We start from the raw sequence: 20,169 nt of genomic DNA on the forward strand, positions 1-20,169 counted from the left end.
TCGTCAAATTTCCCGTTTTACCATATTTTTAATAATTAGATAAACAAACATTAAAGTATATTAAGTTGTGTTTTGAAATATAAACAAACATTTTGAAACTTTTTTATTTTTATTTTGTTTGGATGGACTTTAGTCCACCCAAACCCCTACATAGATCTGTCACTGGAGGAGACTTACCATCCTCGTCGATTTTGAAATTCTTTTTTTATTATCATTTTCGTTATGTTCAGTTAAAAAAAAAAAAATCGTTCGACACAGTTTATAATTTTCTTTTAAATATATATATAATATGTTGTTTTTACATAGTATAATTTATTAAAAAAATATTTAGTTATAAAAATATAAATTTTAATTAAATATGAAGAATAAATAAATATAGTTATGATATTATATATTTAATTATGATTATTAGTGTTCGGAATGATGAACACAACTAACCTCTACATTATTTCCGGTTAAACCGAGAAGAAATCGTTACAAACAAGATGAAAATCTTTCTCTTTTAAAGATTTTTTTTTGTTTGAATGTGACTATTTTTGTAACGTTTTTGTAACGTTAGTTTCTTATTGATAAATTTTAACTTTGCAACTTTAGTAGGATTTTATTTATTTTTACGTACTGTTAGGTTAATTAAAATGAATTTACTATAAATATATTTAATAGAAGTTTAATTAATCACACTACTCTAATATTATACAACTGAAAGCGAAAACTAAAATCAAATCATGACTTGCATTCAACCTATGACGTAAGCAAAAACTTGTCTTAAAACCTCATGACTTTTAACATCAAGACCATGACCATAGCAACTAAGTATGGAATTTCCAATCATAAATGGATTCATTTATTAAAAAACACCATTTATGTCAAATTTTTCAATTTTTTTATTTGAATTCAAATGAGTTTGCGTTTCAACTTAATGTTCTCAACCGAAGAATTTCCAAATAGATTTGTATAAAATGGACCATAAAGTTGAAGATGTCAATTCCATTGGGTGGGTTATTTGCCATAAATATGTTGGCCCCTAAAGACTTTTAAGTATGCCTTATTCAATGTTATGTTTGTTTTTAGTTATATCCACATTGACAGCCTTTAATAACCTAATGAACACCATCCCTCTACATCATACACATCATTATTTGAATGCTCAAGAAATTCTAGGTTGAGCTGACATCATAAACATAGTACAATTGTCTAACTCCACTGCGTGAAAAGATCGTTACCACGCAATATTTCTACATAACAGTATGTCAGAGATGTCGATACCAAGCTTCTCTACTACACAAACACAATCAAGAGGATCATACACATTATGTAGAAGTAGTTAGTATCGAGCTATTCAAGCTTTTTCCCCTTAAACTGTCTTCCTTTTGGGATTCTACTAAGAACACTGGAATCCAGCTTCTTGTAGTTATTGCGAAGCTGGTCCAATGCTTTGTACACAAATGCATCCACCTTATCGTCATTCTTCTCGTACACAACTGGCAATGTATGTGCCCCAACAAAACCTTTTGACACCACATTAGTTTTACTTATGTTAGATTTTTCCATTTCCACACAAACTTAATAATATTCTCGAAAAATGAAACTCAGATTTAGGCAAATAATTTTCCTATGGGTTGTTTGGTAATTGTACACTCTTAAACAAATTTTGACATTATGACATCAAGTTCACAAGTAATAGCTGCAGAGAAAAAAAAAAGTTTTATGACCTAAGCTGGAAACATTTTTCTTCTTCATCAAGACCTCTATTAATTAGTTCTAGGAACATGCTAGTGAAATGATGTCATATGTCGAAATGGATGAATAAATGCACCAGCTTGTTATGAGATGGTCGGGTTATGTGTGTATTGTCCAATACGCCCTTTGGATGGTATTGGTAGGTGAGAAGACAAGATTGCTCGTAAAATTGTAGGTGGAAAAGTATTAAGAACATGGGTATTTTAGAATTTGAGTTGATTTGACACAATGATCGTTGACGAGAAAAAGGGTGGGTGATTTGGATTAACCCTTAAGCAAACAAGGCCACGTTCTAGCGAAAAACAGGAAAGCATTACTACAAAGTTAAGATTTCTCACCAATATACAGGAGAGTCAAGAAGTTGCACCAGCTGCTGATAATAGCAGCAATCCACAAACTCGCTACAACCTGGAGTAATTTCAGAAAATCTAATTTAAGTTTGACTCAAATATTTCAGACTAGGCAGGAAGTGATACAATGACATATATAACTCCTGATCCTTGCATGAGTAAGCCAAAGAGAGTGAGAAAAATTTAATATAATTGGCTAATAATAATATAAAGAGACATACACCAAGAAACAATTTTGTGTTTCCTCTGATTGCAACATCCTGAAGAAATGCAAGACCCTTGTTGACTTCAGCACCAACTGATTTGGCAATATTGACAAATAGCTCTTCGGGTAGAGCAACACGAGAAACACTAGATCGAGACCTGCTTCCATAGAATGTATCAATTGGTCCTAAAATGTCATTCCAAAGAATTGTAACTTCATTTAGCAGGTTATGACCAAATTACCTGCTCATTAAACCAGAAGCATTTGCCCATACAAATTGTGCAAGCATGCCAAGTCCCAAGCCAAAGCAGGCAAGAGACATAAAATTGTAGTTTAGCCATTCAAAGAGAATCCAGATTACTGTAGCACTGGCCAACACCCCAAAAGAGATCTTCTTATTCCTCCACAAAAGCACATCAGCAGCTGCAAGTTAAACTGATATTAAAATGTAACCAAGAGAACATTTCAGAAGTAGATACAGTTAAATTATAAATAAAAGTACACGAAATGACTAACATTTTCCACCCCCAAAAATTTTGTGCATTGATTTCTGGCGTCCAAACAGTTTATTGAGATGGGTACTAACAGAACTTGATTTGTCTTCATCAAAGAATGAAACGGATTTGTGTTTTGGAACATTGTCTGCAAATTTTTCCATGATGTTCTCCATAATACCTTCTGCTGTTATTCTCTCGGGCATCTTACTTTAACTACAAATGAAAATGAACATGTACTTAACAACTTCGGCTGGCCAATCTTGCATTCTCTATGAACAAATATGAGGATTTTCAGCCATTCACAGAACCACCAAACTAATAACCTATTTAAACCAGACCAAAATTATCCTCATCAAGAAGTTCAGTCAATTAAACCTTACAAATGGATGTAAGCAATCGATTCCAACCTTAAAACCACCAATCTAATCCATAAAGTTTAGACAAGATATTAAGTAATAAGCATGATATCAACCCTAAACATCAATCAATCACTTGGTAAATCGCTCTTTCAATATCAGTTTACAAAGACAGTCATTTATAGACCTTAATGTTGCAATCTAACCACATGCTGACCTACATAAGCTTGAAGTCTTGAACAGACAAGCAAACAAGCTTACCTAAAGACAATATAGTAAATCAACCAAGGTATATCCTACAACAATCATCTAACAGAAGTGCCTCACAAATATAACCTAACAGTAGGAAACTAAATTTCTTCGATATACGTTGTAAATATAAACAACTCATACAATCAAGAGAATCTACATCAAAATTTAGGGAGAAAAGCCAAATAATAATCGGAAAAACAGTGATAAACGAAAATGAAATTAGCGCAAGAGTCTGAGATTTTTGCAAATGAGAAGCTTGAGCTAACCGCAGACAGAACTAACCGGAAGCAGAGAGAAGAAGAAGAAAATACCTGTAATCGAATCGAATGGAATGAAAAAGAGTCTTCTTGTGAGAAAGAAATGAGAACCGACTGAATGAATAATCATACATTGTTTCATATAAGTACAGTTAGGAGTTAGAACAAGAGTCTGTTTGGTTTCATATAAAAAACCAGTAGTGATAATAGCTAAATAGCCTATAGCACTATACATCTATATGAAAATGATGTCTACCAAACTGTATCAAAAAAAAGAAAAAAAAAAACAACGGATTAAGCACCTGACCTGCAAACACACTTAAGAATTTAATCAAACCCTAAAATTTGTCGTCTGACAGACTCAAACCCAGAATCTTAAGGAGACCGGTAATATTCATTTGTCATTGCCGCTAGCTAAAAGAAAACAAACCAAAATAATTTTGTAAATATATGAGTATAGAGGAATCCGTCTTAAGAATCATCCAATCATATCATGATTTTAGTATTCTCTCATCTAGACTAGTAACAAAAAGACGTGGATATCGTTCTGGCTTCGAGTCCTGTAAGTGTCAAATTTTGTTAGATGTGGATATCGTTCTGGCTTCGAGTCCTGTAAGCGTCAAATCTCGTTTTCCTGTTTAATTAGTTTGCAGACTAGATGCTTAATCCGCGGAAAGAAAAACCGAGCGTTTAAATAAATAAATAAAGTAATGCACTTACCCTCCTCCTTAATATTTAAAGTGATGAATTAATTAGACAGGTTTAATAACTAATAGTCCCCTCACCTACCTATAGATGCAAATTGCCTACTATATTATTTTAAAATTCCCTTTTATTTTAATATGATTAATGTTTTTGATATATTACTTGTAATTGTTGATTGGTTCAATTTTATTGGTTAAGACTTATATGTTTAAATTAATGGAATTCAAAGTTAAACTTTTTAAAAATTAAATTCCAGCATCTGGTAAAAGAATACTACTCAGAATCGTATATGAAAAACAAAGACAATCCAAAAATCATCTAAATTGATTTATTAGAAACGACTTTGATACATAAAATAACAATGAATAAATCTCATCAAGGTAATAAGTGGTAAGAATCGGCAGAAACCAAAAAGTCACGTGTTTGATTTTATCTAAAATCGTTGAGTTTAAGCGAGAGAACATGATTGCGTGGTGTCATACTAATTCTCAATTAATTCTTAAGAACACTGAAAAATTTCTTAATATTAATGAAATTCTATACATTTTTATAGTTGTTCTAAATTATATATTTTATTTATACCTTTTAAATATCATAATATAATTTTGAAATAAACATTTTGTAATTGTATCAAGTGGATATTGGACTATATCACGGGCCTCTTGGCATAGGTGGTTAAAAGATGATTTATAATATAGCTAGGTACTTAAAAAACAACTTACAATAAAAAAAAAAAGGTTAAAAAATTATATATAGATTTGGATAATATGTTTTTATTTATATATAGATTTTCAAGCTTCCTTAAGTAAAGTAATTATATACTAATAGCAACTAAATATATAACCTAATAAGTTGAATAATACATGTGATTTTATCCTCTTTTATAGTCTAACGGGAACAAGAGATTAATATTTTCAGCCTCCCGAGGTTCTGAATTCGAGCACGTAATACGACAAATTCTGCGTCTGGTTAATGTGTTTGCAAGATATGTATTTAATCCGTTGTCCCATTTTACAAATTCTGCGTCTGGTTAAATGTGTTTGCGAGATGTGTGTTTAATCCGTTGTTCCATCTTTTTTTACATATGTAATTTTTGTAATTTTATATTATTTAATTATAAACAGTTAACCACTTAATTATCATCACCACACAATCCTTTATTCTGTGTTTCTGGTTAAATTTAAATAATTTATACAATTTTTTTTGTGTGCATATACTGAATCACAATTCTTGAAATAAATAAATCTAAAGTCAAATAAAATAATTAAAAAAAATAAAATTAACCAAAAAAAAAAACAATTTAAGTTATTCAATAAGTAAAATAAGTTTATGCATATTTTGGAGAGATCTTGAATTTTGATGCAAGTTAAAGGAAATAAAATGATATTGTTTCATTTAAAATGACAAAATATAAAATAATAAAGTCAAAGTCCAAAATCCAGCAAAATTTGGAATTTCAAATAGTGCAAGTTGAGTGCAACACACATTGTATCAACAAATTTCTTAAAACACACAAACACACACATTGGATCAACAAAATAATTTATCCTCAAAATTAATCCATAAATCTCATGGTGCAAACTAGCAAAACCCTTATACCCCAACTAAATGTTAGTGAAAATTTAATGACACATGAAAAGTGCTCTAACCACAACAATAGTAAATATTTTGATATAAAAAATTTATAAGTAAAATTAAATATTAGTGAAAGTTCAAGAGTAGTTATTTGGATTTTTAGTGGAATCTTTTGTTTAAAATTTAAATTTTATAAAAATAAAATATACATACTTAAAATTAAAACATCTAGTGGTAGACAAATTTGAAAGAAGATAAAAGAAATAGGGGGAATGGTATAAGATGAAATTTTTTCTTAAATCTGGTTTGATTGAAGTAATCATTTAGAAGAAAAAGAAAAAGAAAAAGAAAACTAGAAAGATACATGATAATAATGATCTCCAAACAATGGATGGGAAACTAATTTATTGCTATTCAAATAATTAACCAACCATATGACTTATGGAAGTGCAATTAATTCAATGATAGTATATATTAATTAAGCTCATATAATAAGAAACTGTGTAGATTTAGATGCTGAAGGACTTATTTTATAGTCATTATTAATAAACCTAAATAAAACAAGGTCCCCATAAGTTTATAAAAAGAGAAGCACGTCACGTAGAATAAACAAATTATATGTTTAATGGTATGGGATATAATCATGTGCGGTCAGGATCACATAGACATGTGAAGGTTGATTGGTTGAGATGCAATTGGTAAATTCGTAAATTGGAGCAACCTCATGGGAAGAGGAGGAGTAGTAGTTGTGTCAACGGACTTGAAGAGAATTCTGAAATACAGCCAAATAATTCTACTCAGAGAAAGAGAAAGAGAAGAGAGAGAAAAGCATCTTCTCAATTAATCAAATGAAATGAAGTCCTCTCTTCTTCTTCTTCTTCTTCTTGTTTGAGTTCCCTCCAACTCCAAACTCCAATCATTCATTATATATATATATTCTGTCCTGTCTTATTCTGTGCTGTCTGCAGAGAGGGTGCCATGTTTCTTTTTCTCTCTCTATACTCTTTCGAAGAAGAAGAAGAAGAAGCTGTTAATTCTCTTGTTGTTGTTTAAGGGCTTGTTTGATCTTTGGTCTCCGGCTAAGTTTCTGCTTCATTTGGATCAGGGGATTGGGGAATTGAATCAACATTTCCATGAGGTAGGCCCCCACTTTACTCAATTTAGGTTTATTACCCTGAGGTCTTCAATTGTGTCTTTTGTCCTGTGTCCTGTCTTTTGTGAAAACAAGGTGACAAAATGGATCAAAAACAACAACAGGATTTAGTTTCAGGTACTACTATTCTCTGATGACATATATCCTAGACAACTAGCTGTTTGACATTTGTAAATTGGTTGGGTTGCAGGATTGTATAAAATTCCAACAGCTGAAAGTTCTAAAAGCATGACATTTGATGCAAGCATGTTTTCCACTTCCTTGCCTGTCTTCCCTTATGATAAATGTATGTGTGTCTTTCTTTATATTCTTCATCGAGATGAAATGATTCATTTGTTTTGGTTATTATGTAGTGAATTACCCTGACCTGCACGATGATAGTGGTGGAAATGGAATAGGAAGAAGTTGTTTGGTTCTTCCAAGAGATGAAAATGAGCTTTTAGATTTTGACCTTAATAATTTACCCTCGCAATTGGAGGAATTGGAAGATGATTTTTTCTACAGTGGTGGTGGGATGGAATTGGAGTCGTCACAAGATGATATTAGTAATAAAATTGTTGGCGGCTTATCGAAACTAAACTTTTCTGATGGTGGAAATGGAATCCTCATTCCTCCTCCGATGGGTGGTGGTCATTACTACCCTGTTGTTCCAAATACAACAGCAGTAGTAGCTGGGGAACATCCGAATGGAGAACATCCTTCGAGGACATTGTTTGTTAGGAATATTAATAGTAACATTGAAGATTCTGAACTCCATTCTCTATTTCAAGTAAGCAAGTCCTTTTCTCATCTCTAATTGGATGGGTCATTCTTATTTCATTCATCTTCTTTTTTGTACCTGAAGCAATATGGAGATATCAGAACTATGTACACTGCAAGCAAACACAGAGGGTTTGTGATGATATCTTACTATGACATTCGAGATGCTCGAAATGCAATGCGTGCTTTACAAAATAAACCCCTCAGACGCAGAAAGTTGGATATTCATTTCTCTATTCCCAAGGTGATCAACCCACCTCACTCTTTTGTTTCGCATTGAGCCATAAACAACATGTAAAGGCTAAATGGTTTGGTTTTCAGGATAATCCGTCTGAAAAGGATGTAAATCAAGGAACCCTTGTTGCGTTCAATCTGGATGCTTCTGTATCTAATGATATTCTCTTTCAAATCTTTGGTGCTTATGGAGAGGTCAAAGAGGTATCATCAATATGATGTGGCGTTTCCAACTTCTCTACTTGTTTCAATGACTTAATCTGTTCATTATCCAAGTGCAGATCAGGGAAACACCACACAAACGACATCAGAAGTTCATTGAGTTTTACGATGTTAGAGCAGCAGAAACAGCTCTACAAGCTCTGGACAGGATTGAAATAGCTGGCAAACGCATGAAGCTTGAAGCAAGCCGGCCTGGTGGGGCACGCAGGAGGTACGTTTGTAATTTTCGTAGCAGGAAGGCTGTATGCAGCATTCTAATTTGCAAAATCTATCTTCAGCTTGATGCAGCAATTGAGTCAGGACCCTGAGTATGATGATGTCCGATTTAGACAGCAAGTAGGTTCTCCAATAGCCGTCTCCCCTCCAGGTATTATCATTTGTTTATACTATACTACTATACTTTAGTACTATAATCCTTTTGTGTGCTGAAATGGAGTGCACCTATGGTAGGTTACTGGCCACATTTGGGTAGTCCAGTCGATCACAGTCCTCTTCAAAGCCTCAGTCAATCGCCAAAATTCGGACCTATAAGCCCAATGAAGAGCAATCATTTGTCTGGATTGGCCACCATTCTACCTACCCATGTTTCCAACACTTCTAGGGTTTCAAACCAGGTAATTGGCCACTCAACATCTACCTTTACTAGTTCAAGACAAACTCTTGGCGAATCGAATTCTGCTTCGTCTGGCATTGGAATGTTGTCTGGTCCTCAGTTTCTTTGGGGTACTAGTCCCTCTTCTCCTGTCTCAGAATGCTCCAATTCTTCAGTAGGACAGCAATTTACATCCCAGGGACAAGTTTACTCAGAAACTAATCATCGCAGAATTTTCTCAAGTTCGCTTCACCAGCAGCACTATGTTGGATCTGCACCCTCTGTTTTCCCTCCTGATTTGAACTTGGGGGGTTACTACCCAGACTCGCCTGAAACCTCCTTCATGAATCGAGTTCCATTTGGTGGAATGGATAGGGGTCACATGATGATGAATGGAGGTGTCCGTTCGGCTATAAATCTCGGTTTTGGACATACAGAGAATATTAACGAAAGTGGTTCTTCAAATTCAAAAATAATGCCATTGTCGAGTACTAGGCCTTTATTCTTTGGGAATGGTCCGTTTCAAGGAATGGGTGGAGTAACCAGTAGTGATGATGGATTACTTGACTTTAGTCGAAGCAGGCGAATCGACTATAACGTCAACCAAATGGAGATGAAGAAGCAATATCAGCTTGATTTGGACAAGATTAAGAATTGTGAAGATATCAGAACAACTTTGATGCTTAAAAACATTCCAAATAAGTAAGATGATCTTTTTAGTGAAAATTTTAAATAATGCACACATAGATGTTGCATACACAATGGTCTAAAAGTCTTATTTTGTGTTTTAGGTACACCTCAAAGATGTTGCTTGCAGCCATTGATGAAAATCATAGCAATTGTTATGATTTTCTCTATTTGCCAATAGATTTCAAGGTAAGAAACTATGATTGTTTCACATAGGAAAAGAAAGAAAACCCGAGGAAAAAATAAAACTGATAGTTTGTCCTTTGATTGCAGAACAAATGCAATGTGGGTTATGCTTTTATCAACATGATTTCTCCTTCACATATTATTCCCTTCTATGAGGTTAATGTCTTTCTCCTGCATCTTGGATATGGAATAGTTTCTCGAACCAAATGTTTAGTGTTGACAATCTATTTTGTTACCAATATTTAACATATATGCTAAACAAATGGAGGAAGTATTGAAGTTGTAAGATTTTCCTATTCAGGCATTTAATGGGAAGAAATGGGAAAAGTTCAATAGCGAAAAAGTTGCTTCCTTGGCTTATGCAAGGATTCAAGGGAAGACAGCTCTTGTTTCACATTTCCAGAATTCAAGTCTAATGAATGAAGATAAGCATTGTCGTCCTATTCTGTTTCAGTCCGAAGCCCAGGGTACCGATCAGGTAATAATTTTATCCACTATTAAGGATTCCAATTATTACCAGCATTCTCTCAATTCTAATCTTCAAAATTACGTCACAACACTTGAAACATAATTTGTTTGATGGTTGGACATGCCTAAGGTTTGGAATTTTGTTTAATCTAGGAACCTCTCAACAGCAACCTGAACATTCTTATTCGTCAATCTGATGGGTCTTACACTGGTGATTCACTTGAAAGCCCTAAAAGCAATCTAACCTGAATAGCCAAACCATGATAAGGAGAGCCAGCTCATTCTCAACAAACAAACCTGGTACTATTGTGGGTTTTCCATTTTTAACAAACCTGGTACAGACATCCAAAGTACAATAATAAACTTAGGGCACTGCAAATATTTATTTGGCAAGACTTCATTGAAGAAAGAAGCAGAGGAAGCATTTTCTTTCTGTTTTCTTAAAGCGGATTAATCAAGGTTGTGTCCTAGTGAATATTCTTTCTGTTTTCTTTTGTTCTAGTTAGTATATAAATATTCCTTTCTAAGTGTATAGATTGTAAAATAGAACTCTAAAGTGATATTATGCATATCTTTCCATTTATTTATGCATCAGCCAAGTTTTTTAGATGCTGGTAGAAAGAGAGTATCATAGTTTCTAACCTTCAAAAAGAGGTCAAATCTAGAATAGGAATACATGCTTAATTACAAGCATCAAATCATATCTGTAGGGCATCAGCTATGGATCCTGCTAGACTAAGGATTTCAAAAGGCGACTTATTACCAATAGCTTTGACAGTAAGAGGGCATGAATCTGTGATCCAGAAGTATGTGAATGCCTTATCCGAGTTATCTGTTGATGAAAGCTAATTCCATTTTAGAAACCAAATACAGATTGATATAAACACAGTTATAGTTAACAAAATATAATGATTTACCTTCACTCTTGTGTATGAACTTGTCCCACGAGCGCTTGGGAAATACTGCATGGGTAACATATGCACTCACTTTTGCAGCACCTTTATCTGCCAAAACTTTCTATTGGAAACAAAAAGGAAAAAAATCGAATTAATTCATTTCCAATCATTTACCCATGTGATTTGTAGATTGATAAACGAAAATTACCTGACACTCGAGCAGTGTACCTCCTGATTGCACCAAATCATCAACTATGACAACATGACAACCTTTAGGTTCACCCTCCTTCAGTCGTACGATCCGTTTATCGCCTTCTCGAACCTTGTTGCAAACCACCTGCCAAAAAGTTGATGATAAAATTAGCGATTAAAGATAATTATGTATACAACAATAATAACAGCTCACAAATGTCGTAAACTTGCCATGGGGAAATTATCCAGTAGCTTGTGAAATCTCTTCCAAGCTCCATCATCTGGAAATGCTACAACAATCTGAAAAAATATGTAAAAAAATTAACTAGAGCAATGGATAGAAACACATAACAAAACATATATGAAGTTAATGATAATTTACTTTCTCAGATTCAGCAAGCTGATGAAGGCGTTGCTTCAAAAGAGGGATACCAGATTCAAAACAAGGAAGGACCTGATCTCCAAAATAGAATCGTTCCTGCAGAACATGAAATATCGAGTCAATAGAGCTTTTCAGGCAATGAAATAATGTTAAGTTCATATGGAAGATGACAAATTCCAGATGTTCAAAATACAAACCTGTAAAGCATGAATGTCGAAAGTGACTAGGCTTGTTGGACCACCTCTTGATATCGGAACATTCGTTAGAATTCTAGCCATAGTAAAAGCCGTAGCGACATCTCCTTCCACTTCCATACGTTCAAATGAGCCAGTAGGAAAGAAAGGTAACACCAAAGTGAAAGAAGCAACAAACAGCCGTGGAAGTGAGTATATGACAGATAGCTGCTCAAAGATAACTGCAGGAGAACTAAAGGATGCCAAAAAGGCCACATGCTGCCCTCGAATATTATGCGCTTTATTAATGAATAAGTTTGGAAATCCGTCATCAAAACTCCTGATGAATACAATACATTGCCTCAGAGGAATTATACAAGTGAATTTATCATCCAAGAATTTGACACAAAAAGTTTACAGCAACTAGTAGAATGTTGCGGTTTCTCTACCATAAATCAAATCCTATTGTCCAGACCTACTGCGAAGCAGGATTTTTCTAATAAACTAGGTCATGAAACAATGAATATTAAGCTCACTCAAAATCATCGTAAAACATGAATGCCAATAGCTTTGTGCATAGTTACTCATACAGATAGATAAAAAGTTTATAACAAATAGTAGAATGTTGCAGTTTCTCTACCGTAAATCAAATCCTATTGTCATTTGTCCAGACCTGACTGCGAAACAGGATATTTCTAATAAACTAGGTCATGAAACAATGAATATCAAGCTCATTCAAAAGCATCGTAAAACATGAATGCCAATAGCTTTGTGCTCAGTAACTCATACAGATATATAGAAAGTACATCAGAATGAAGTACTAACTAATAATACTAACTCATTCAAAATCATCGTAAAACATGAATGCCAATAGCTTTGCGCTCAGTCACTCATACAGATAGATACAAAGTTCATCAAAATGAAGTACTAATACACTATATAGATACATATAATCATATATAGATATAGATATATATATAGAGAGAGAGAACCTCCAGTTGATGGATTGGAGTTGAATGAACTCCGATTGAGCGGCAACTTTCCGAGCAAGATCTTCAGATTCCGTGCAATAAAACAAAAGCACTTGCTTAGTTTGCTGCTTCTCCGCCTGGACTTCCGCCTTGATAATGATTTCAGCTCCCTCAGTCGGCTGCAAGGCTTCACTAGGCATTGTTATATGCGGCGGAGAGAGATTGAGAGAGAGAGAGAGAGAGAAAGGAGAGCGACGATTGTTCAAAAGTTCAAACAGAGCAAAGCCAGACCCCTGCATTGATCATGATAATCGATAGTGGAGTAGCGCGGGACCCACACTAAGTTCTTTTTCGTAATTTTGGTATCGTTTTAATTTGTTATTAAAACTGATTAACAGAATCATGTATTTTATTCTTAAAATATAAATATTTATTTATTATTAATTAAAATAAAATGTTATAATAATAATAATAAAAGTAGAGTTTCTTCATTTATTCTAGATACTACTTTTACATAATTACTTAAACATTGATTATGAGAAGTATTTTTTTTATTTAATGTTAATAGTTTATTAAATTAATTAGTGTAGGCAAGATAAATTTTTAGAAGTACGTTAGTGGAGTAGCGCGTGACCCACACTTTTGGTCAACAGATATTATAACTGATTAACAGAATCTTGTTCCATAGGAATCAAATTCCTAATAGGTAAGATTACAAAACAATAGACTTTGTTTGATGTTGAATTATTTAGAAAAATTAATGTTTTTAAAATATATATTATTTTTGTTAATTTTTTTATTTACTCTTACTTTAAATTTATAATAAGGAGTTTTAAAATATGTTTTGGTCAATTATTTAAATATGTGGAAAAAAATAATGTTAAGTGATATAGTCAATTATTTTCATATCAAACAAGGTAAGAATGGCGGGAGTATTTTTTATTTTTTTTATTTTACTTTTTTTTAGTTGTAGCAAGATGCCAGATACTTGGCTTGGTTTAATCCACAAGTGCCTAATTCAATTAATTCTAATCACAATCTTGTTTAGTCAAAATGAGAATTTTATTCTTACATTTTGTATACCAATCTTCTTTTATTATTTTCCTTTTTTGAAAAAAAAGACAAAGTTAATGCTAGAGAATGAAAATAATAAAATAATAAATATAAAAAGTTAACAATTATTTTATTTTTAATGTTACTAATTATTTTCTTTCATTAAAGAAATTGACATTTATTTTAATTATTTAAAAGATATTTTTTTATGTGTTTTATCATTAAATTAAGAGTTTAACCACTATAATTATTTTTTAAACACATCACCAAACCAAATTAATTTTATAAAAAATGAAATTAAGTTTGCTCTGGCATATTTTTTGAAATTTTATATAATTTTCTTCTCACATTATTATCATTATAACTATCAAATGACTCATTTTATCTATATTAATGACATACTTTATTTTTATTAGATTTTAAATATAAAAAATATTATAATAATTAAACTAATTAAAAATCCAATATAACTTAACATTTTTTTATAAAAAAAAAACAAGCATACTATATTGAGTTAATCCAAACAAAATAGATTATTAATTGTAATTTCATGTGAGTACAAATTAATTATTTGAATTAAATTATTAATTTTTTTTTTAATTTTTAAGTTATAAAATTTATTTTAATTAAAGAATGGAGTAATTTAATAGTTGAGGAAATATTTTTTTATAATCAAATAACACAATATATTGCATTGTTTTGATTTTGATATGTAAAAGATACATGAGTTAAGTAAATGTTTAAAAATATAAGAGATTTAAATTATAAAAATATAGGATGATTTATATAAATATATATATGAGATAATTATATATAGAGAGAGAGAGATTTTTTTAATGATCAATTATTTTAATTTTTTAATTTTTTTTATTATAATATATCATTTTGTTATAAAAATCAATATTCTTAATTATTATAGGAAGTACACAGTCCATCGTTGTTGCCGTTGGTTCTGCTCCAACAGCCATGACTAGATTCATCTCGTAAATGGACGATTCTATTGGTTTCTCAAACACCTCATGAAACGCGAGATTTCGAATCTCATTGGGAATGGCCTATACAGAGATCTAGCCCTGTCTCTTTACTCAAGAAGCCATGCCGCCGCCTCCATTAGTCCTGATAAATTCGCATTCCCTTCTCTATTCAAAGTCTGCGGCTTGCTACAACAAGTTTCCCTTTGTCATATGCTTCATATCCATCTCATAAAGACTGGGTTTCACGCGGACGTATACGCATCAACTGCTCTCACCGATGCATACATGAAACTTGGATGTCCAGATGATGCCCTTAAGGTATTCGATGAAATGCATGAACGGAGCTTGGCTTCATTCAATGCCGTTATCTCCGGGTTCCTGAAAAACGGGGATATTGATGGGTCTTTCAAAATGTTCAAGCGACTTCTCAGTAAACAAGCTGTTAGGCCCAATTCGGTTACTATAGCTTGCTTGTTGTCGTCGTCGTCGAGTCCGAGTAATGGTCATCAAGTACACTGCTGGGCGGTTAAGTTAGGTGTTGAGTCTGAGATCTATGCTGCAACGTCGTTAGTGACCATGTACTCGAGTCGTGGAGAGTTGGGTTCGGCTGCCAAAGTTTTTAAGAATATAGAAACAAAAAATGTGGTTTGTTATAATGCCTACATTTCAGGAATTTTGCAGAATGGGGTTCCTCTTCTTGCTTTAGATGTTTTCAAGGAAATGCATAGATGCTCTGATGAATCATCACCACCCAATTCAGTCACTATGATATCAGTTCTCTCTGCATGCTCGGTTCTTGGGTGTGTTGGATTTGGTAGGCAGATTCATGGGATTTTGCATAAAATTAACATGGGATCTGACACCAAGGCGGGAACTGCACTAATTGATTTGTACTCAAAATGTGGTCACTGGAGTTTGGCCTACAAGGTGTTTGATGAACTTAACGGAAACAGGAACTTGACAACCTGGAACTGTATGATTGCTGGAATGATGTTGAATGGACAAAGTGACCACGCAATTGAACTTTTCATGAAGTTGTTTTCAGGTGTTGAAGGAATAGAACCAGATTTAGCAACATGGAACTCGTTGATTTGTGGGTTTTCACAGATTGGAAAGAATAAAGAAGCTTTATTTGTTTTCAGGAAGATGCTATCAATTGGTGCAGTTCCAAGTTTAAAATCTTTGACATGTTTGTTACCTGCTTGTTCTTCTCTTTCTGCTTTGCAGCTTGGGAAAGAAGTTCATGGTTACATTATTAGAACATATTTATGTTTTGTGGATGATGAGTTCATTTCCACAGCTCTAGTAGACATGTACATGAAGTGCGGCCAATTTTTGTGGGCACAAAAGACTTTCGACCAGTCGAAGAAGACAAGATCTGATGACCCGTCAATTTGGAATGCAATGATTGATGGGTATGGGAGAAACGCTGAAACAGAATCTGCTTTTCGGATTTTTTATCAGATGATACAAGAGAATATACAACCGAATGAGGCTACATTCCTTATAATCTTATCTATGTGCAGTCATAATGGTTTAGTTGACAGAGGATTGAAAACTTTCCTATCGATGAACAAAGATCATGGCGTAATCCCAAAATCCAAGCATTTGAGTTGTGTGATTGATCTCCTTGGTCGTTCCGGATATCTTGATGAAGCGAGGGAACTGTTCCATGAAATCAGTGAACCTGCTCCGTCTGTTTGTGCTTCTCTGCTCAGTGTTTGTGTTGATAATTCAAATATCAGTATAGGAGAAGAAATGGCTAAAGAACTTTCAGAATTAGAACCAGAAAATCCTCTGCCATTTGTAATCCTGTCCGGTATATATGCATATCATGGAAGGTGGAGAGATGCTCACAAGACTAGAGAAAGATTGAATAGCAGAAAATTGAAAAAGCTCCCGGCTTTAAGCTTCATTAATGGAGTGACTGATATAAGGTGTTTAAATTATCAATGAGGAGATTCTACAGCTTTTTTTTATTATGAAGCTTGGTTTCTTTGTTAAAATTCTTTTCAAAGTTGAGATTGACATATTGTAATAAGTAACAACCCCTTCTTTGTCCAAGTTGGCATCATTTTTAACAAAAATGTATATTTAATTTTGTAAGTGAATTTATTTTTCTTTAATTTACTTAAAATGTTTTCACTAATCCCGCGAATTAAGTACATGACTGTAAACACACAAAACTTGTCGTCAGATAGAATTCAGGACTTTGTTGCAGTTATGTTTTTTAAAATCTCTGTAAACAATTTAGAATAAAATATATAAAGTGAAATGAGTAAAAATAAAATAGAAAGAACTGGTAAGTTCTGGAAGTCCACTTGTCATGATGAGAAATCGACCAATTCATTGGGAAAATCCTTGGCTGAAACTCCCTCTCTATCCGAGCACCAAGCGGTGCCAAATCAGAGGCGCTCTCATCTTCTTCCTAGTCCGGTGCGGCTCATCATCATCTGATCAGCTGGTAATGGTGTCTGATTTGTTATATGCATGAATAATCAATCAACTCTGTTGTTCTTTTCATTTGTTATGCATCTTTTTCCGAATCAGTTAATAAGCATGTTCTAAAGTTTGGATAATCAAATTACCAAAAGCATGCACTAACCGGATCTGTTGAAATTTTTGGTCTGTGATTCGCACTTTGGTTTCAAGATCTTCTGAATTTTCTATGTTTTCTATCTCAAATTCAAGCCAGATAACACAAATTATAAGTTTGGCTTTTATTACATACTTTTATAATATCTTCAATTAGAAGTAACTGATCTGTATGTAAATTCATGTGGTGAAAAGCTAGTGGATGATGGTGATCTCTTCCTTTTTTTGGAAATGAAATTTGAGGGCTAATGCTTGAAGCTGATTCAGTTTTCTGATCAACTACTAGTGCAATGACAAATCCCAGTCAGAAAATGCACTACAATAGAGATGGTTTGTTGTACAATGAGTTATGGACTGATGGACTCGTTTGCGCTTTTGAGTTTGTTAAGGGAACAAATAAGGACGGTAGTTATAAATCTGGTTGGAGAAGCAACGAGATACTCAAAAGACAAGTGCCTCCTAGACCTAGAGTTGATAATTCATTGGAAGAGAAAGATGGAGGAAACATGAATACCAAGTCATTAGACGATTCTAACACTAGTAAACCAAATTCTCAATCTGGATGTTTCAATGTGAATGATAGATTCTCGGGTAGTTATTGGATCCCAATTGGTTGGGCTAGGATTTCAGAGCTTGTCCAGACTGTGCAAGGTGATTCTGGTTGGACGAATCAACCTTGTTGGATGTCAGATGAAGAAGATGATATCACAGTTGCAGAAATAGCAGCTCCATATTGGGAACGTCCCATAGGCCCGACGTGGTGGTGCAATATAACAGCTGGCCATCCTTTTGTAAATTCTTGGTTGGGTAATGCACAATGGTTGCATCCTGCTATAAGTGTTGCTTTAAGAGATGAAAGTAAATTGATAAGTGAACGAATGAAGCATCTACTTTATGAGGTAATATTCTGTTTGTTCGTTTTTATTCTCTATTTTTGCGATTATTCGAAATTCTAGAGAAAAAGATGAATGTAAAAAACTGAAATTGTATTTAGTATTTCTAAAACTAAAGGAATTAGTGAATTAATGAGTCTCAATCAACAGGTTCCTGTGAGAGTAGCAGGTGGATTGCTTTTTGAACTTTTGGGTCAATCAGCAGGCGACCCATTAGTGAATGAAGATGATATCCCTGTGGTTATAAGATCATGGCAGGCACAACATTTTTTAGTAACGGCAATGCATGCTAAAGGTCCTTCGTTCATGGAACACGTGAATGTTCTGGGAATTGCAGAAGTGCAGGAGCTGCTCGCTGCTGGAGGTGTAAACATTCCAAGGACAATTCACGAAGTTATTGCTCTTTTGGCGTGCCGCCTTGCTCGGTGGGATGATAGGCTGTTTCGCAAATCGATCTTTGGTGCGGCTGATGAAATCGAGTTGAAATTCATGAATAGGTGTTGTTTTAATGCAATTTTCAGTTGGCTCAGTTATTTTTACTACTTTAACTATATGCATGATTCACTTTTGAATATACAGGAGAACACACGAAGATATGCATTTATTCAGCATAATTTTAAATCAGGAAATTAGAAGATTATCAACTCAAGTAAGTAAAGTACCCCTTCTTTTGATGTCAAATAATACTATATCTTAATCATTACTTAATGTGTAGTATAGGTTATTAGAGTAAAATGGTCTCTTCACGCAAGAGAAGAAATCATTTTCGAACTAGTTCAACATTTGAGAGGAAACACGACAAGGAATTTGCTGGAAGGAATAAGGAAGTCGACAAGGCATATGATTCAAGAGCAAGAAGCAGTCCGTGATCGATTGTTTACAATTCAAGATGTGATGCAGAGCACAGTTAGAGCTTCATTGCAGGTAATGATGGTTTTCACTAGTTTTTTCTATGCATTTATTTTGAGGAGTTTTCTAATGATGATCACTACTATTTGCAGGACGAAAGTCTGAGAGTAACGCACAATTTGGGTGTGTTTGGAGGTTGTGGTCTTGTGTTGTCAATAATTACGGGTCTATTTGGAATAAATGTAGATGGAATTCCAGGATCAACGAGTACCCCATACGCGTTTGGTGTGTTTACAGGAATTCTGTTTTTACTAGGAATAGTGTTAATTGGGATTGGATTGTTGTATCTTGGTATGAAGAAACCGACAAGTGGAGAAGAAGTTGAGGTTAGAAAGTTAGAGCTGGAAGAGCTTGTGAGGATGTTTCAACAAGAAGCCGAGTCTCATGCGCAAGTACAGAAAGGTAACAACCGAACTAAGATGTCTTCGGCTGCTGTTCTTCCCGATGGAGAAGGCTATATTCTTATCAAATGAACATAACACAATTTGTTGAGATAATTTTAAACTCTCCTATTTTGAATGTGTCATTTTTGACTATTTTGTACATAAATATTGATAGATCCTCATTGTAGTGAACTTATGCTGCTTCTTTTGGTTTTGAGACCAATTCTAACCAAAATTAAAATCCACAATTTTTGTTCTCTTTAGGGATAAATATTAAAGTTGAAAATAAATAAATCAATTTAAAACTATTGAAACATCAAATATTTATTCATTTATATGTTATCTAAAAAAACAACAAAGATAACAAATATTTAATTTGTTAAATACATATTTAGTCTTTGATATTTTGCCATATATTAGAATCAATCCTAGAGTTAGTTTAATCTTCTAGTTTTTATGGTTTTTTTTTAAGGATTTTTACGGTTTTTTTTTTTTGGAAAATGGTCATGT

At 33.5% G+C, this 20,169-nt stretch overlaps 5 protein-coding genes across 6 annotated transcripts; 3 read left to right on the top strand and 2 right to left on the bottom strand.

Annotated features, from left to right (window-relative positions):
• Nucleotides 1–1,085: 1,085 nt before the first annotated feature.
• On the bottom strand, nucleotides 1,086–3,820 carry LOC124938628 (reticulon-like protein B8). The gene is made up of 6 exons (XM_047479101.1): nucleotides 3,712–3,820; nucleotides 2,812–3,005; nucleotides 2,538–2,718; nucleotides 2,312–2,453; nucleotides 2,079–2,148; nucleotides 1,086–1,508 (listed from the first exon to the last, which is right to left on the bottom strand). Exons 2-6 carry the CDS (start codon nucleotides 2,993–2,995, stop codon nucleotides 1,336–1,338), a joined length of 750 nt encoding a protein of 249 aa, XP_047335057.1. The 5' UTR covers nucleotides 2,996–3,005; nucleotides 3,712–3,820; the 3' UTR covers nucleotides 1,086–1,335.
• A 2,885-nt stretch (nucleotides 3,821–6,705) lies between these two features.
• On the top strand, nucleotides 6,706–10,832 carry LOC124938058 (protein MEI2-like 5). The gene is made up of 13 exons (XM_047478429.1): nucleotides 6,706–7,075; nucleotides 7,166–7,207; nucleotides 7,281–7,376; nucleotides 7,444–7,859; nucleotides 7,935–8,093; nucleotides 8,171–8,287; nucleotides 8,365–8,516; nucleotides 8,584–8,672; nucleotides 8,756–9,599; nucleotides 9,689–9,773; nucleotides 9,858–9,926; nucleotides 10,072–10,248; nucleotides 10,392–10,832. The coding sequence occupies exons 2-13, from the start codon at nucleotides 7,174–7,176 to the stop codon at nucleotides 10,485–10,487; spliced, it is 2,334 nt and encodes a 777-aa protein (XP_047334385.1). The 5' UTR covers nucleotides 6,706–7,075; nucleotides 7,166–7,173; the 3' UTR covers nucleotides 10,488–10,832.
• On the bottom strand, nucleotides 10,778–13,114 carry LOC124938059 (ribose-phosphate pyrophosphokinase 4-like). Its single transcript, XM_047478430.1, has 7 exons — nucleotides 12,874–13,114; nucleotides 11,906–12,221; nucleotides 11,709–11,804; nucleotides 11,558–11,626; nucleotides 11,343–11,471; nucleotides 11,156–11,255; nucleotides 10,778–11,070 (listed from the first exon to the last, which is right to left on the bottom strand). Exons 1-7 carry the CDS (start codon nucleotides 13,050–13,052, stop codon nucleotides 10,937–10,939), a joined length of 1,023 nt encoding a protein of 340 aa, XP_047334386.1. The 5' UTR covers nucleotides 13,053–13,114; the 3' UTR covers nucleotides 10,778–10,936.
• Nucleotides 13,115–14,857: 1,743 nt separating this feature from the next.
• LOC124938172 (pentatricopeptide repeat-containing protein At2g02750) lies at nucleotides 14,858–16,911 on the top strand. Its single transcript, XM_047478560.1, has one exon. The coding sequence runs from the start codon at nucleotides 14,925–14,927 to the stop codon at nucleotides 16,833–16,835; it is 1,911 nt and encodes a 636-aa protein (XP_047334516.1). The 5' UTR covers nucleotides 14,858–14,924; the 3' UTR covers nucleotides 16,836–16,911.
• Nucleotides 16,912–17,197: 286 nt separating this feature from the next.
• On the top strand, nucleotides 17,198–19,817 carry LOC124938173. 2 transcript variants are annotated; one of them, XM_047478561.1, is made up of 6 exons: nucleotides 17,198–17,343; nucleotides 17,670–18,373; nucleotides 18,518–18,864; nucleotides 18,947–19,016; nucleotides 19,088–19,291; nucleotides 19,369–19,817. In XM_047478561.1, exons 2-6 carry the CDS (start codon nucleotides 17,765–17,767, stop codon nucleotides 19,747–19,749), a joined length of 1,611 nt encoding a protein of 536 aa, XP_047334517.1. In that variant the 5' UTR covers nucleotides 17,198–17,343; nucleotides 17,670–17,764; the 3' UTR covers nucleotides 19,750–19,817. The 2 variants fall into 2 exon arrangements, with proteins under 2 accessions (XP_047334517.1, XP_047334519.1); XM_047478563.1 differs by having other exon boundaries at nucleotides 17,212–17,343; nucleotides 17,674–18,373.
• Nucleotides 19,818–20,169: the final 352 nt, after the last annotated feature.

Source organism: Impatiens glandulifera, chromosome 5 (assembly GCF_907164915.1).
Source record: "Impatiens glandulifera chromosome 5, dImpGla2.1, whole genome shotgun sequence".
NCBI classification, from domain to species: domain Eukaryota; kingdom Viridiplantae; phylum Streptophyta; class Magnoliopsida; order Ericales; family Balsaminaceae; genus Impatiens; species Impatiens glandulifera.

What these genes read in the sequence shown, in the direction of transcription:
- LOC124938628 (XM_047479101.1), bottom strand. Translation starts at nt 2,995, where the DNA reads ATGCCCGAGAGAATAACAGCAGAAGGTATTATGGAGAACATCATGGAA. An exon ending in AATTTTTGGGGGTGGAAAAT is followed by an intron (nt 2,719 to 2,811) that starts GTTAGTCATTTC and finishes TTTAACTTGCAG; the next exon opens with CTGCTGATGTGCTTTTGTGG. An exon ending in GCTTCTGGTTTAATGAGCAG is followed by an intron (nt 2,454 to 2,537) that starts GTAATTTGGTCA and finishes CTATGGAAGCAG; the next exon opens with GTCTCGATCTAGTGTTTCTC.
- LOC124938059 (XM_047478430.1), bottom strand. Translation starts at nt 13,052, where the DNA reads ATGCCTAGTGAAGCCTTGCAGCCGACTGAGGGAGCTGAAATCATTATC. An exon ending in TACTGGATAATTTCCCCATG is followed by an intron (nt 11,472 to 11,557) that starts GCAAGTTTACGA and finishes ACTTTTTGGCAG; the next exon opens with GTGGTTTGCAACAAGGTTCG. An exon ending in GTTCATACACAAGAGTGAAG is followed by an intron (nt 11,071 to 11,155) that starts GTAAATCATTAT and finishes TTTCATCAACAG; the next exon opens with ATAACTCGGATAAGGCATTC.
- LOC124938058 (XM_047478429.1), top strand. Translation starts at nt 7,174, where the DNA reads ATGGATCAAAAACAACAACAGGATTTAGTTTCAG. An exon ending in CCTGGTGGGGCACGCAGGAG is followed by an intron (nt 8,517 to 8,583) that starts GTACGTTTGTAA and finishes ATCTATCTTCAG; the next exon opens with CTTGATGCAGCAATTGAGTC. An exon ending in AATAGCCGTCTCCCCTCCAG is followed by an intron (nt 8,673 to 8,755) that starts GTATTATCATTT and finishes CACCTATGGTAG; the next exon opens with GTTACTGGCCACATTTGGGT.
- LOC124938173 (XM_047478561.1), top strand. Translation starts at nt 17,765, where the DNA reads ATGACAAATCCCAGTCAGAAAATGCACTACAATAGAGATGGTTTGTTG. An exon ending in TGAAGCATCTACTTTATGAG is followed by an intron (nt 18,374 to 18,517) that starts GTAATATTCTGT and finishes CTCAATCAACAG; the next exon opens with GTTCCTGTGAGAGTAGCAGG. An exon ending in TTAGAAGATTATCAACTCAA is followed by an intron (nt 19,017 to 19,087) that starts GTAAGTAAAGTA and finishes TGTGTAGTATAG; the next exon opens with GTTATTAGAGTAAAATGGTC.
- LOC124938172 (XM_047478560.1), top strand. Translation starts at nt 14,925, where the DNA reads ATGAAACGCGAGATTTCGAATCTCATTGGGAATGGCCTATACAGAGAT.